The sequence below is a fragment of the Lynx canadensis genome, chromosome A2, assembly GCF_007474595.2.
Source record: "Lynx canadensis isolate LIC74 chromosome A2, mLynCan4.pri.v2, whole genome shotgun sequence".
In the NCBI taxonomy this organism is placed as follows: Eukaryota; Metazoa; Chordata; class Mammalia; order Carnivora; family Felidae; genus Lynx; species Lynx canadensis.
Window position 1 is genome coordinate 162,857,372 of NC_044304.2, and position 16,159 is coordinate 162,873,530.

At 63.0% G+C, this 16,159-nt stretch overlaps 1 protein-coding gene across 1 annotated transcript in view; it reads right to left on the reverse strand.

Moving 5' to 3' along the window:
* Positions 1 to 261: 261 nt before the first annotated feature.
* KCNH2 (potassium voltage-gated channel subfamily H member 2) overlaps positions 262 to 16,159 on the reverse strand; it is a 31,942-nt gene continuing 16,044 nt past the window's right edge. The window contains exons 3-15 of the mRNA XM_030308824.1: positions 14,590 to 14,754; positions 13,059 to 13,502; positions 12,285 to 12,496; positions 7,483 to 7,911; positions 6,641 to 7,028; positions 6,145 to 6,344; positions 5,450 to 5,702; positions 4,122 to 4,315; positions 3,744 to 3,843; positions 2,866 to 3,138; positions 2,605 to 2,791; positions 2,113 to 2,290; positions 262 to 815 (exon numbers count right to left, since the gene is read on the reverse strand). Of these exons, the coding sequence (XP_030164684.1) occupies positions 666 to 815; positions 2,113 to 2,290; positions 2,605 to 2,791; positions 2,866 to 3,138; positions 3,744 to 3,843; positions 4,122 to 4,315; positions 5,450 to 5,702; positions 6,145 to 6,344; positions 6,641 to 7,028; positions 7,483 to 7,911; positions 12,285 to 12,496; positions 13,059 to 13,502; positions 14,590 to 14,754 (3,173 nt within the window). The 3' untranslated portion in view covers positions 262 to 665. The remainder of the gene's footprint in view (positions 816 to 2,112; positions 2,291 to 2,604; positions 2,792 to 2,865; positions 3,139 to 3,743; positions 3,844 to 4,121; positions 4,316 to 5,449; positions 5,703 to 6,144; positions 6,345 to 6,640; positions 7,029 to 7,482; positions 7,912 to 12,284; positions 12,497 to 13,058; positions 13,503 to 14,589; positions 14,755 to 16,159) is intronic.

Consider the following 16,159-nt stretch of genomic DNA (forward strand, 5'->3'; position numbering starts at 1 on the left):
CACTCCAGGCAGTGCTTGGCTATCGGGAACTCCTTGTGGGAGTCAGGAGGCCTTGGAGATGCCCCACGGCAGACCCCAGGGAACACCTCTTCTGCGCACGCTCCACCCCCAGGTATCAGGGCAGCCCCTGCAGACCCTGCCCACGCAGACAGATACGCCCAGAGTCCCACGGAGCCCGGCGCATGCGCACATGTGTGAATGTGAACGCACGCTACAGCCGGCCCAGGGCCACACGGTCCAGCACCCTGGAGCCTCCTCAGGATAATTATTTATTATTCATAGTCATCAGCATCTTCATTAATTATTCATATGATCCTTAATTATTATCCTTAACAATAAGAGCAGTAAATAGCAGAAAAGTCCTTGAGGTGCCTAAGGCCCAGGGCCGGGTGCCTCCGGGCAGTTAGACCAGCTAATGCCCCCAGGGCAGTGGGGAGACCACAGACCCCCGTCCACTGCCCGGCCCTGTCCCTGCCCCTGCCCCTCCTATTGGGGCCCAGGGGACTGCAGGAAGAGATGGGCCCAAGGGCTGGGGGAGGGGGCTGTGCCTTCATGTTCCTCTCCCCTTTCTTGGCCAGGGCCTCCCGGGCAGGGCCTCTGAGGGGAGCGGCCCAGGCAGCGCGCTGAACCCTGGGTGAGCCACATGTCCACAATGGGCAGCCCCACTAACTGCCCGGGTCTGAGCCATGTCTGTGCAGGGGCTGGGAGGTGAGGGCCCCCAGCTGGCCCGGCAGGGAGAGGCGTCGAGTGGGGCCGTCTTGGGGGAGCTCTGGGGTCCCCGGGGGGAGCTCCTCCAACGCCATGAACTGGGAAACCTGCAGAGAGAACACAGTGTGAGCAGACGAGGAGGCTGTGGAAGGGGAGTGAGGGGACGGAGGGGGCTTTCGGGTGAATAGAGAGGAGGGTCAAACGACAGAGAGGGTCAGGAGAATTCGGTGACAGAGGACTGGGGAACAGAAGAGGGCTCAACGGGACAAGGACAAGGGCCGAGCCACACAGGGCGGGACCTGGAGCACAACAGGCAAGCGCTGAGGTTGGAAGAGGAGAAATGCACTCGCAGCGGGCAGGAGCCAAAGCGGGCAGCCGGGAGCCCTGGGAGTGGCCCCTGACACAGGGGGAGCCCAAGGCTGCAGCCACTCCCCTCTTCCCCCCAGGGAACATGGCAGACGAATCCAAACCCAACCCAGAATAAGGGGCCCTGAGTGGGGACCGGAAAAGAAACAAGGCTCCTTCCTCCAACCTAGAAGGAACTCAGGGGCCTAGAAGCAGAGGCAGGCTGGCGGCCAGGCCCCGGAAGGCCAGGGAGAGTGCCAGGGCAGGCGGGAGGGGTTTGTGGATGCTGACGAGCGTGCTGTGAGAGCTCCGCGGGGGAGGCCGTGAAGGGAGACTGGCACATTTGCTGACGTGGGCCCTGGTGTCTGCAAACAGGAGCAGGCAGCATATGGGAGGGGGAGCGGATGCCAGAGGAAGGGGGGAGCAGATCCCAGGCCACCTCTGGGAGCCAGAAGAACCCCCTTCTTGGGGCCCAGACGCAGCTGTCTTGTCGGGGGGCCGGGAGCGCACAAGTCCACTCAGGAGAGGACGAAGGGCAACAGAGGCCCACTCCCGTGGGAGGGGAGAGATGCGGGCCAGAAGCGCCACCTTGGGGCCCAGCCAAGGCCATCGCGACAACCCTGCAGAGTGGCTACCGTGAGAGCCACAGGTGGGCAGCGGAGCCAGAGCCGAGCAGCGGCTGGTCACAGCAGGGACCCCGTGCCGAGGGTGGACTGGCACGCAGCACCCACCACCAGGCCTCGGAGACCCCTCCTGGCCATGACACAGTCCCTCTGAGGAGATCTAGCCGTTTAGGTGACCCCTCTCAGCCCGCTGGTTTCCTTGGTCCTGCTGTTTGGGGGCTTTGCTTTGGGGGCTCTCCTGCCTCGCCCTGTGCCTGCAGCTCCCGAGGCAGTCCTCCTCCAAAAGTCCAGTCCGGGACGAGGGCAAAAACGGGGGTGGGAGGAAGCTGAGGCCCCGCGTTTCAGGAAAAGGACGGCAAAGCAGGTTTGAGTGGGCCGGGGGCAGAAACGGCAAGGGCTGGGGTGCCTCGGGCAGGCAGAGGGCTCTGGAACTTACCTGAGAAAGCGAGTCCAGGGTGAGGGTGGGGATGGGGCTGACGGGCAGCAGAGAGGAGGTGGAGGGGGGGCCGGGCCCCGGGGTGGTCACAGCACTGTAAGCAGGTGGGACCAGCGTCATCTGCCTCTGCAGCAGCTGCAGGACACTGGCCATGTCTGCACTCAGCCGGGTCTCCAGCCTGGGGCAAGAAGGAGGAGGATGCTCTGGCTCTCGGGGATGTGGAGACACCGGGTGATTTCGGAACCACCTTACGGACCAGCCAGCTGGTCCACCCCAGGCTCCCTCTCCATTCTATGTGTGCGGTCCCTCTCTCAGCACTGAACGGGAGGAGGGGGTCAGGGTGTGGCCCACACGGACAAGCCCACACGGAGCAGACACCCTCCTTTCAGGCTATAATACTACCAGAAACCCACAGATCTGGCGCGCGCGCGCGCACACACACACACACACACACACAGGCCCCGCCCCCTCGACACACAGAGCCGCCCTCACCTGTTGAGCTGCCTCTGAAGGGCATCCAGCCTGCTCTCCACGTCGCCCCGGGGCCTCCGGCTGGGGCTGGACAGGGGGATGTTCAGGAGGCTGGGGGTGGGGGCAGGGCAGCGCGGCAGCTCCTGGTACTGGCGGCCTCGACTGTCCCCCCAGAAGCTGAAGATGTTGGACACTCCTGAGAAGGCGCCTGGAGCCAGAGAACTGGGTTGAGGCCAGGTCAGATGCCACGCCCCACCCACCTGAGCCGGGCCCTCACCCTACCTGACAGCGGGTTACAAGTGTCACTGCTCTTCTCCCCTTCCTCCGTCAGCGGCTCCCCACCCGGCGGCTCTCCGGGGGGCCTGGGGCTGGAGAAGGGCACCAGGCGGAGGGGGCTGGAGCTGCGGCCTGGGCCCTCATCCTCACTGCTCTCAGGGCTGGAGGGGCCGCTGGATGGGCTCTCCCCCCACGGTCCCCCTGGCCGGCCCCGGCTACTCGGCCCTGCCCCCGCCCGGCCCGGCCCCAAGGCCGACACCTCCCCTGGCTGTTCCGGGTCTGTGGGAAACAGAGAACGGGCCTCAGAGAAGGCAGGAGGCACGGAAGGGGAGAGGAGGGGAGGGGACCGAGTAGGCCTGGGAGAGGGCTGCGCCAAGGACGTCCCGGTTTGTCCCCGGTTGTTTCCTCCGCTCTTCTTACCCCCGGCCCCCTCCAACCCCGCCCCCCACCACCACCCACGCTCCAGCGGAATGAGAACCCCCGGGGGGGGGGGGGGGGGGCGGGACCAGGTCGACTCCGACCGCTGACTGCTGGGCGGGGCTCTCTGGGACCCCCTGCGCTGGCCCCCTCGCCCTCCTTTGTCTTTCTCTTCTGCCCTCATGAGTTCAAGGCAGCGCCAAGCCGCCAGCCGCTTGAGGCCCAAAGAAGCTTAGGTCGGCACCCAGGAGGGTGGAAGAGGGCTTCCCGGAGGAGGTGCCAGTTCAAGTGGGCATTAAAGGGAAGTGGACAGCGTTGGGGCAGTAGGGGCGAGAGAATGGGGAACACTGAAGGTAGGGGCACGAGAGTCTGCAGAGCTACGCGCAGTTACCGCCCGCCCCCGCGCCCCGTCCCCCTCCCCTGGACCCTGCCCCCCCCCCCCCCGCCCCGCCCCGCCCCCGCCTCACCCTTGTCGGTGCGCCGGCGGAAGGACAGCTTGCGCCTGCGTTGCCTGTTGAAGCCGCCCTCCAGCTCCGCGCTGCCGGGAGACCCAGGGATCATGTTGGTCTAGAACCAAAAGCGGTGTCAGGGCCCTTCCGCGCCCACCTGCCCTGCCAGGGTCGGCCCCAACCCCCTCGTTAACGTAGAGAACGTGGAGCCCGGAGCACCCGCCGTGAGGAAGCTTTCCCCCGCGCAGATGCTCTGCTCCACCAAGAGAGCTGAGGCCGGGCCTTTGACCTCCTCCAGCTCCGATACCGTTTGACAGGCAGGGAAACGGGCCCAGCGAGGTCACCCCAGTCGGGGGCAGCCACCAGGGTACAGCCTCCTCAGGGCAGCCCACTCACGTCCCGCAGGTTGAAGGTGATTTCCAGGCTGGACCAGAAGTGGTCCGAGAACTCGGGGTACATGTCCAGCACCTCCAGTAGGTCATCCCGGTGGATCTTGTGCAGGTCGCAGTAGGTGAGGGCCCGCACGTCCCCATTGGACTTGCCGGGCCGAGCATACAGGTTTAAAGGCTCTCCAAAGATGTCATTCTTCCCTGTAGGAGGACACCAAGAGTAGGGGCTCAGCCCCTGCGCAGCAGTACAGGGAAAAGGCATCTGTCTTCCCGGCATTCTCAGCCTGGGCTGGGGGCTGGAGGCTGGGGGCCTCCCCTTGGGCTGGCCACCTACCCACCAGCCCCAGCCCCCGCCCCCAGAGCCAGGGAGGGACTAGCCAGCCCCATCTCCCCGCTGCCCCCCAAAGCAGGATTTGTTCAGCATGGCCATCAGTGCCGTGGGGGCATAGAGGGCTTGGACCTCCTTGCCTTCCAACAACTGGAACCGGCCAGCGGGACCAGCCTGGATACACCCCTCTCTGCCCATGGCCCTGGCTTCCTTGGGTTCTAAGTCCACTTTTACCCCCCTCCAAACCCTATGCCCCAAACACCATCCTGGCCAATCACTGCACCCTCATAAACAGGGCCCTTCAAGCTATAGGTCATAACACAGCAGCGAAACAAGACCAGCATTTTTGTTTACCAAAAGAAAATAGGATAGCAAAGCTGATCACAGCACAGAAGACACCAGAATGTATCACACGCACTAAAGCTAAGTGTTACATAGTGAAACTTGGGTTGTCTGTTGTGTTCGGGCTGTTTGTGGAGTGAGTATAGGTGTTGACTGACCTGAGAAATAAAAATCTAACATGGCCCCCTGTGATGCATCTGCCCTGAGGCACATGGCCAAGGGAAGGACAGGCAGAGGACAGGAAGCCCCCTGCCCAGGCACAACTGGGAGGGAAGGAGGGGTGAGACTCCCTTTGCTTTGAAGATGGTGAGGGCTGGGCTGGGCTGTATCACCTGAGGCCGCAGGGAACTGAGTAAATTTCCTTAGTAAAATCAGATGCATAACCTCCCTCCACTGCCCACTTTGGAGTATCTGGATTTGGTCCTGCCTTCAGGAAGCAAGAGCGTCGCTGCCTGTGGGAGAGCCTGTAGGGAACAGAGTCTGAGAAGCCTCAGAGTTCAGCAGCCCCGCCCCACGTGGGGCTCCTCTCCACTGCCCCCCCGTGGAGGGTCTAAGCTTAGGTGAATTACTTGCAGGCAGGAGTGGGTCCACGGCCCCAACAACCGTGTCCTGAGAGCTCTCCAGGCCTCCACCTAGCACCCGGTCCCCCGCACCTAGCCCCGTACCCAGGATGGCCACGACAACGTCGCCCCGCAGGATCTCAATGGAGCCCCGGGAGATGAAGTAGAGGGCGGTGAGCAGGTCCCCAGCATGCACCAGCGTGTCCCCTGGCGGTGCATGTGTCGTCTTGAACTTCATGGCCAGGGCCCTCAGGCAGCCCTTGGTGGCCGCTCGGAAAGGCTTGCAGTGCTGTAGCAGCGAGCGGTTCAGGTGCAGACAGATGTCTGCCTGCAGGCACTCGGGGAAGCCTTTCAGCACCTGGGGGCGTTGGGCTGGCTCAGCACGCTGTCTTCAGGCACCGCACCCCCCACCCCGAGACCCTGAGAGGAGCATCAGAGAGTCCACCCCTTCTAGCTGGGCGCCCTCGCTCGCCCTCCGGGAACGATGCTTCCCTGCTCTCAGCCTCCATTCTCTAGTGTAAAGTGTAGAGACCAGCTCCTGCCTGGGGCCGTTGTAAGGATTAAATGCTTTGCCTGTACGGAAGGGCCTGGTTGGGCCCGCCCCACAGTGAGAGTTCTCCCAGTCCACGAGCTCCGCTATCAAAAGCAGAACGTACTTCTCAGGGTCCTTCTAGGCACTAGCACCGTGACCGCCTGAACCAAAGAACGTGATGCCGTTAGACGTGCTCACCGCATCCAGGGAAGTCTCACTGTGACCCTGCTCCCTCCAGCCCACCACCAGCGAAGCCGAGCGGCCTCACCGCGTTCATATCGATGCCGTTGGTGTAGGACCAGGCGTGCTGGAAATACTCCTCGAGACGCTGGCGGAGGGGGTTGGGGATTTGGTGGAAGCGGATGAACTCCCGCACCCGTAGCATCTGCGTGTGGTAGCGGGCAGTGCCGGAGTACAGCCTCTGGATGATGGCTGACACGTTGCCGAAGATGCTGGCGTACATGAGGGCTGGGGGCGGGGGTGAGTGGGGACATCAGCATCCGAGGGACCCCGCCCGCCCCTGCGCCGGGTCGACGACACACACAGTCACATCTCAGTGGAAGCACGCACGAGAGACGCACAAACACAGAAGCCCAGGTCCACGTGCCCTTGGGCTCTGCCTTGAGTCTCCGCCTGGTGTCCCAGCCCCCACACATGCTCTGCTCGTGGTCTCAGGGCCCCCCCCCCCCCCCCACCGCCCTGCTCTGGCCCATCTCGGGCTCTTCCCAGACTCCGGGCCACCCCGCCCCCGAGGATACACTCACAGCCAATGAGCATGACACAGATGGAGAAGATCTTCTCCGAGTTGGTGTTGGGGGAGACGTTGCCGAAGCCCACGCTGGTGAGGCTGCTGAAGGTGAAGTAGAGGGCCGTGACGTACTTGTCCTTGATGGAGGGGCCTCCCAGGCCGCTGCTGTTGTAGGGCTTGCCGATCTGGTCGCCCAGGTTGTGCAGCCAGCCGATGCGGGAGTCCACGTGTGGCTGCTCCATGTTGCCGATGGCGTACCAGATGCAGGCCAGCCAGTGCGCAATGAGCGCGAAAGTGCACATGAGCAGGAAGAGCACGGCTGCCCCGTACTCCGAGTAGCGGTCCAGCTTCCTCGCCACACGCACCAGCCGCAGCAGCCGCGCCGTCTTCAGCAGCCCGATCAGCTGCGGGGCGGGGGACAGACGTTCAGTGTGGGAACAAGTGAGGAGGGAGGGGGCACTGGAAGTAAAATCCCCAAATACCTCCTCCCAGGGCCTCCTAATGACGGAAGCTCCCATTCCCTAAGCCCGGCACACGGTCCCATTAATCTTTGTCCTAGCTTTGTGACAAAAGGGGGGCTCACGGTCCCCCCGGTGAGAATGGGGCTCTGGAAGATACAACACCCACCCTTAGGCGCCCGCCTAGAACCCCCACGAGTTCCCAGGCCGCTTCTGTGTGATTAGAACATGGCGGCCTCTTTGGATGGACAAAGACAAAAAGGCGGCCTCTCTGGCCCTCTGCCTGGGGAGTGGCTCACCTGGAGAGGGACAGTGGCCAAGGGGCAGCTACCCCCTGTACCCCCTCACCTTCTCTCCTTTTCCCGGTGCCCTCCCGGCCTCGGCCTCCCTGCCAACTTGCCTCCTCAGAGCCAGAGCCAAAGATGAGCAGGTCGAAGGGGATGGCGGCCACCATGTCGATGAGGAACCAGCCCTTGAAGTAGTGGACGGCAATGCGGCCGGGATGGCTGACCACCTCCTCATTGGCATTCACGTACGTGGTGCGGAAGTTGATGAGGATGTCCACGATGAACATGATGTCCACAATGAAGTCCACCACGGCCAGCGGCTGGCAGGCGTAGCCACAGTCAGGGGCCGTGGAGCCCTCTTCCGTCTCCTTCAGCAGGAAGGCGGCCGAGTAAGGTGTGAAGACGGCCGTGTAGATAACCAGCAGCAGGATGAGCCAGTCCCACACGGCCTTGAAGGGGCTGTAGTGTAGGATGGTCCAGCGGTGGATCCGCGGCGCCTGCAGCTTATACTCTGGCAGCACATCAGCCCCCAGGGACAGGACCTGGACCGGTAGGGAGGGTGGGGGGGCAGGGGTGAGGAGATGACGTCCCACCGGAGTCCGGGGCAGGGGAGGGCGAGAGGTCTCCAGGGTGGCAGCAGATGACATCTCTGCTGGGCCTCCAGGGAAGAGACCAAGCAGGGTGAGGGGGAGAGCCGACAAGCTCCAGTCGGAATGCCCACCCCTCGGCCACGTGGCCACAGCCAGTGACCACCTCGTGACCCAGGCGCTCCACTTCCCCACGGGGCACGCGGACCTGCTGTCTGGATACCTGAATTCGGAGCACCATGCAGTGATACCCAGACGTGCTACTCCCCACCAGCTAAGCGCACCCATAGCTATGGTTAGAACTCTAGCGCGTGACCTTGCCCACTGCCCCCAGACACCACATATACAACACACACACACACACACACACACACACACACACACACACACACATCACTCCCCAGACCCAGGGCAGCCCTCAAGCTCTGCCTTCCCACACACCTACAAAGGCCCACGGAAGACCTAACCCAGCCATACTCATGCCCACGGGTACACAGAAGGACACGCACACAGGCAAATGTTCAGAAGCGTCACACCCAGTCCTGCACAGGCTCACCTCACATCCTGCCCTCTCAGAGGCAGGCCTGCCATCCACACCAGGTGGCAGCAGCCGTGTCGTTCTCTTCCCAAGCCAAACTAGGAAGGACTGAGGCCAGCCTTCCCACAATGGGCCAGGAGCCTGTCTGTCCCCCGTTGCCCCCTCCTGCCCCCGAGAATCCTCTCTTACAGACATCCGACTCAACCCAAGAGCCCCCCCACTAGGCCCTCCAGCCTTGGCCCTGCCAACCCTAGGGAGCCAAACCCAAGGCCTCAGCCAGCCCCTTGAGAACCAAGGTTACTGGCCCTGTTCCAAGAAGCACTGAGTGCTGGGGCCCCACATCCTCAGGCCTCTGGGCTGGGGACAGTTGGGGTGGATGGAACCCCCAAAGATTCCCATTCATACTCAAGCTGGGGATCCCCTGGACCCACCATCACCAGATGGGCTGTTTGGAGACCATCCCCTTAGAGGAAGTAACTGGAAGGTAAGACGGGCCATGGTTAGGGGTTTGGCCACCCTAAAGTAGATATGGGCAGCTCCAGAGACGTATGATGTGGGCAGGGGGGAGCAGCTGGGGGCTGGGGGACGGGAAGAAGCATGTGTCTTGCCCTGCCTTCAGCCCTAGCTGCTTTGCTCCTTAAGGCAGAGAGCATGAAGCAGTGGCCTTTCACTGGTCACATGAGGATTGAAAAAATGGAACCAGCCAGGGCTCCCACAGACAACGGGTGGAAGAAGGTGCCTGCCCCTGGATGGGGCTCATCCCCAAGCCTCAGAGGCCAACAGCAGTGACCCTACCCCCACCCCAGAGTCCACACATAGCAAGGCCCAGTGCACAACCGCACACACACGGGGCAAGCCTGGGACTCACGGCCTGAACCCACACCTTACAGGGGCCTGGCCTTGCTCTGCAACCACCAGCTTACCATACGGCCTTGGGCCAGGCATGTAACCCCCCTTGACTCGTGGTCCCACAGAATACTGAAGCTTATTTAAGCCAAATCCCGGGTCCTCACCTGTGGGTGGGCTTCTTCCCACCCACACCTGCTCCCCTGCTGGGAGGAGCCCAGGAGCCAAAGCAGAGTCAGGTGCAGGTGGTGGGTGGGATTCTCAGCCTCACTCCTCAGCCGCCTCCCACTGCCCTGAGCCTGCTCCAGGCTGACAGAAGCCCCTGGGGGCAGAGAGGTGACTCCCAGGAGGTGCCTACAGAATCATCAACCTGGGGGAAGACAGCACAGCCACCAGCACCTCAGGCTGCCAGGGAAGAGGTGATCCAGGTGGTTGAGTTCCGGTTGCCCTCACTGCCATCCAGTGGCCTCTGACCCCCACCCTCCTCAGACCCTTGAAGCAGCCCAAGCCTCCCTCCCCCACCTCAGGGCCCACCCCGGCACACAGTGGGGAGCATTAGAGCCCCAGCGCCAGGCCGCGCCGGTGTCCCACCGTGCTCCTCTCCTCCTCCTCCCCCTTCGCCCACCGTCATCGTCTCTGGGCACCCATCTCATTCCTCTTCTCCCTCTCCTCCTTTTGCATTTGGAGTCAGGACCGTGGGCCAGGGAAGCCATGGCAGAGGGAAAGCCCTGGCAAGAGAAGCACTGTCCACCCGGGCACAGCCGGTCTGGAGGAGAGCGAGCAAGGGGCCAGCGGTGGGCTGAGCAGAGCAGCAGCCCCCACGGCTCCCCCGAACCATCCTGCTTCTCAGAAGCCCTCTTCCGGCCCGGCCCCGGAGCCAGAGCCTTCCAGGCCGCACCCAAATTGCCACCTCGCCACCGCCTGCCTCAGTGCCCCGGCCCAGGGAAGGGGGGGAGTGGCTGGGGGGGGGGGGTGGGGAGGGTCACCTACCTCCTGGGCCACCAGGCTGGAGATGCGCACGGCCCGCCTCACCCGGCCTTTCTGGGCCCTGGGCTGCAGAGCCCCTGTCCCGCTCGCCTTCCCTGCTGGGGCCGCCATGGAGGACTTGGCTCCCCCCAGCCTGCCCGCCCTGGAGCCCGAGGGCCTGGCCAGGGCCCCACCTGCGCCCCAGCAGCAGTCCCAGCCCAGGCTGCGCCCCAGAGGCTGGCGGCCTGGCGCCCAGGGCCGTCTCTGGCATGAAGCCAGGGTCGCTGGGGCTGGGCCCCGGGGCTGGGGTCACCCTGGCAGTGAGTGTGGACAGCAGCCTGCCTGGCTCGGGCCGCCCATGGCCCCCCGGTGCGGGGCCCCCGCTGCCAACGTGCTGCGCCCTGCCCGCCCGCCAGCCCAGCAGCAGCTCCGCGGTCGGAACCTCGGCTCCTCGGCCGGCCCCTCCTCCCAGGCCCCCACCCCCACCCCCGCCACACTGGGCTCCCCCGCCCTGCCTGGGCTGGCCAGCGGCCCCCTCCCCCGCGGCCCGATCCAGGGCTCCTGCTGCAGCCGCTCCCGCAGCCCGCGCCCCTCCCCCTCCCCCCGGCAGCCAGGCCTGTCACCGCAGATTAATGGTCTCCCCGACACCCCCGCCCCTCCGGTCCAGTGCCCAGCCAGCCAGACTCAGACCGACACCCAGAGATGGAGAGACCGCCCGGTGACAGGCAAAGCCAGGAACACACACACGCACGCTGCCACATATAGACCAAAAGCACAGACCACAACGCGACAGGCACAGGCTGCGGGCGCAGGAGCAGGGCAGACAACCGGGGCTCCAGGTGGGAACGAGAGGCAGAGGCAGGAGGGGGAGAGGGGCAGGCAACCAGATATGGGGCCTGGGGTGAGGGGGAACATTCTGGAGTCAAGGCCAAGGGGCTGGAGACCTGGCAGGGACCCAGAGAGCCAGAGGCAGCGGGAGCAGGGCCAGGAGGAGGGCCGAGGAGGCTGGCAGCGACAACAGCGGGCGAAAGGGGGCAGCTCCCTCCCTCGGGCCAACTCAAGGAGCTGCCGAGGAAGGCGCAGGAGGGGGCAACAGAGACTGGGGCTCAGCAGGTGCGGCCCAGGAGCCCCCACCATCCCGGGCTCGTCACCTACTGCAGGCATCCCCACTCAGGACCCTCTCCCCCACCCCACCCCCAAGGCCAGAATATGAAGGAGTTGGCATGGACCCGGCGGTGGGGGGTGGTGCCAGCAACCTTGCTACCGGGGGACCAGGAGACCAGGCTGGTCCTGCCACCGGACGGTCTTGGGCAGTGCCCCCAAAAGGCTGGTGGTCTTCTCTGGGACTTAATCCCTCTGTATCAGGGCACCCACCATCATACCCTCCCCTCCCCTGTCCCGTGGTTTGGGGACAGGGATGCATACCTCCAAGCCGTTCAAGCCCTAGCACGGGACCCCCCCACCTCCCTCTAGCTTATCACGTCGGCCTAGAAGAATCAAGACCCCTGACCTTGACCTCCGTGGCCCCTTCTCATTTGAAGTCTCTTGTAAGTTTGCCCCTAGCCCACCCCATACCTCCTTCACCACACCCAGTGAGCAGACCCCATCGCGTCCCTGTGGCTGCCTTCTCCAGCCCACCTTGTCTCAACTGCCTTGTCCTTCCCGTGCCCCATCAACCTGTTCTCTGTATCTGCCCTATCCCAAGGTCCCTTCCCTTCCTCTCTCTTTTCCTCCCCTTCTTTCCCCTCCCCTCTTCTCCCCTCCTCTCCCCTGAAGTCTCTCTTCCTCAGGACCTCTCAGACTTGTCTCTCACCCCAGCTCTGCAATCCCCCACCCCACCCCCAGCCAGGGGGTCTGCCCACCCTCCAGAGGCCCTCACGGACCAGGCCCCTCCACCACCCCCCTTTGACCACAGCCCACTCCCACCCCCTCCAAGCTCCTCCAGGGTGAGAGGAGAGCCAGGGAGCTAGGCACGTACCTGGGTGACCTTCTCAGTGACATTGTGGGTCCTCTCCTTTATCTTGGGTGCTATGATCTCCCGGTCACTGGTGGGCGAAGCCAAGAAGGGGTCCCCCTTGAGGTCCACAAAGTTGAGGGTGATTTGGGGAATCTTGCTAATGGTACGGTAGCGCACGAGGTCGGAATCTGACGTGGAGTTAAGCAGGCCGCTGCGCAGGGGGTGCATGGCCCCTGGAGTGGAGGGGAGAGCCGGGTCAGGGTGGCAGGCAGGGGTGCATGGCCCCCGGAGTGGAGGGGAGAGCCGGGTCAGGGTGGCAGGCCGGGTGTGGACTAGGCCGTGGGGTACAGTGAGTCAGTGAGGCCAACTCAGGAGACAGGCAGTCACTGAGAACAAGGCCAGAGTCCTTGCCACTGTAAGGAAGCATGCCATGGCACAGCAGTGAGGTGATGGAGGAAGATGGTCCTCCGTAAACGTCTGTTCAGTGGGCCCTGGGCACCCGCCCAAGGGCCAGATGGTAGCTGGGACCCAGAGGCCTCTCCTGCCCTTCACACTCCCCATGGCCACCCCTGCTCCGGGCCATCCTGGGAGAGCGAGCTCCACCAGCCAGCAAAGGCTCTGCCAGTGGAAGAATGTAATGGGATGAATGGACATTTAATGGAGTAAAAGGCCACTTAATGGGATTAAGTAAGTGCTTAATGGGATTTCCATCTCCCAGGCGCACAGGACCAGGCTGAGAGAGAGGAAGCTGAGGGCCCCGAACGGGGCAGGCCCGGCGGGTGCTGCGGCCCTCACCGGTGCTGGCGTGGCGCGGCGGCGGGGGCAGCCCGGCGCGCATGGCCTCGATGTCGTCAGCGGACGAGGCGCGGCGCACGCTGGCGCAGCTCTCCCGGGAGCGCGTCCGGGCCAGGCTGCAGCTGGAGCCGGAGGCGTCGGGGTTGAGGCTGTGCGCCCGGGGTGAGGGGTGCGTGTCGGGCGCGCAGGCAGGCGATGAGCTGGGGCCCACCAGCGCGCGCCGCTCCTCCGCTGGCCCCAGCCCTGCCACGTGGTTGTCCATGGCCGTCACCTCGTCCAGGGCGAGCGACTCGCGGCTGGGCGCCGCCGGCGTCAGGTCCACGTCCACCACCACGGCCCCCGGGGCGCCCGCGCCGCCCCCGCCGCCGCCGGGCCGCACCGATGACTCCCGGGCCGTCAAGGCCAGCAGCGCGGGCAGCTTCAGGCGGAAGGTCTTGGCTCGGCCTGCGGGGAGAAGAGAGGCGGGTGGCCACGGGGGATGGGGGGGGGGGGGGTAGGGCAGCCGGGAGGCAGGGAGGCCTGGGAGCTGGCGCCACAGCCACCGAGGGGAGGGAGGCGGGGAGCCCCAGGCAGCCGGCACACCTTCACCCCCACTCCCGCTGCACAGAACTCAAGTCTCAAACAGCTTGCGGCATAGGATCTTATCTAAGGCTCTGACAATAATAAACTACCGTTTCTTGAGCCTCACAGGTCACAGTGGGCTCCACATACACTTTGCCTGACTCTCACAATGCCGGTGGGTATCATTATCCCCCGTTTAGACTTGAGGAAATTTAGGCATCCGTGAGTTGTGCAACTCACAAGTCAAGGGCAGAGCCTGCATTTGCATGGAGGAGCGATGCCTTCCGGCCATGCCCCGCCATCCTGCAGACAGTACCTGCAGAACAGGTAAAGCCAGGGTTATTAACACTGCCTTCCCAGCGCTTGAGAAGCCAAGAGGTGGAATCTTTTGCCACGGGGAAAAATTAAAATGAAACCCAAAAAGGACATCATGGAGAAGGGGGGGAGCCTTTGTGTTATGGGAGCACGAGGTGAGGCCTCTGTGTCTCCAGCCATGGTGAGCATTCCCTTCAAATCCTCAGTCAGCCAAGGCCAGGGCAGGGAGCTGGCCAGTCCAGGATCAAGGCCCAGGGGGCAGAAGCGACACAGAGAGGGAGTTGAATCCCTGAGAGACAGGGCCCTTCTGACGAGCAGGAGAGCTGCTCCAAGATGGTCAAGGCCATGTGGGAAGGGTGAATCCCTCATTCCTGGGGCTGAAGAGAGGACCACTCCCAGGAGACACTGTGGTAGGAACCCAAGCAGGTAAGGCTAGGAAACCAGGTACGTCCTGTCCCAAAGACCTGTGAATCTGGGCTCAGTCTGTCACCCCAGCCCTGTCTGTCCATCCTGAACCAGATGGGCCTAGGCCAGATCCTTGGTGTTCTTTCCCCAACCTCTGAAAGGGGCACCCCGACACCACTTCCTGCAGAGCACTGACCTTGGGTAACCTCAAGGCCTCAGGAAAGGGACCTGAGAGTATGGTTACACTTACCCGGGGCCAACCAGCTGGTGGGGGGTCCACGGTGATTGGTGTCATGGGCCGGGGACCCCACCACGTCCTTTTCCATCACCACCTCGAAGTTGAGGATAAACATGATGACAGTTCCATCTTCATTCTTTACGGGCACCACGTCCACCAGGCACAGGAAGCAGCTCCCTGCAGAGTGGAGGACGTGGCCACTGTGACCCCAGGGCCCCTCAGGTGGGCACAGCAGAGCGGGACCCAAAGGGGCCAGTCCATGCCTCCCCCACGGCCCTCAGCCACATTTCCCGGCCCATCCTCTCCAGTGTCTCCTGCGCCGACCCCTCCTGCTGCCCTGGGCCTGCCATCCTGAGCTCCCTCCCTCAATCTGTCCACTCCAGCTCACTGCTGCTTTTTAAAAAAATTTTTTTAACATTTATTTATTTTTGAGAGACAGAGCGTGAGTGGGGGAGGCACAGTGAGAGAGGGGGACACAGAATCCGAAGCAGGCTCCAGGCTCTGAGCTGTCAGCACAGAGCCCCACGTGGGGCTCGAACCCATGAACCGTGAGATTACGACTCGAGCCGAAGTCGGAGGCTTAACTGACTGAGCCACCCAGGCGCCCCGTGCTCGCCGCTTCTTGTGGAGCCCTCTCTCTGTCTCCCTCCCTATCCTCTCGATGTATCCTTGCCTTCCCTCGCCCAAGGCAGCCCGGCACAGCAGGTGAGCCCGCAGACTTCAGGCCCAGGATCTCTGCATCCAGCTTCCAGTTGTTTTGTTTTGTTTTGTTTTATCTTTAATTATGTAGCCTCCTTGTGCCTCATTTTCCTCACCTATGAAATGGGAATGATAGTAATTCCTTTCTCATGAGCTGTAAAGAGGAAGTAAGTCAACACGTGCCGAACACGGTGAGGGACTAACAGGTACTCTGACTCTGCTCTCCCAACATGAGTCCCCAAGTGCTATGCCGACCCACAAGCTGCGTTCACCAGTCGAGGGCAAGAGTTTACCCTCTTCAAAACCATTACAGCAATGTGGGGTTCCCACAACGTCCACGCGTGTGATTTTGTAGTTCACAAAAGGGCTGGTCTATGACATGTAGACATAAAGGAAAGTAACCCTTTGGCAGAGAGTTGAGAAGCGTGGCCTCCAGACCTTTCCTCTCTGTCTCTCATTGTTCTCTCTGTCCCTTGACTTTTGTTTTCCCCTCCCAATCTCTGTCTCTCTGCCCACCAGAGCCCCTACACCAGGTGAGGTCAGTGCACCAGGCCCAGTGTACCCAGTCCTCCTCTGCTCCTTGTCCAGGGCACCACCCCTCACCCTTCTCTCTCTTCATTTCTGAGAGTGACCACTCTCAGCCTCTGAGGCCCAGCTCAGAACTCCCACCCACAGGAAGCGATCCTGGATGAAACAGGAAGGCACGTAAACACTCTGTTCCTCCTTCTTTATGGACCCAACAGGGACCAGACGCGTTCCTCATCTTCCTCTCATTCTGGGTCAAACTTCTTTCCTTGCCTTGGCTCCCCCGTGATCCATCTGTCTTCTCTGAACTGCAGGGGCCTACCTAACTCCCCACGGTAGGTTGTCCCCTCTGAAGGGC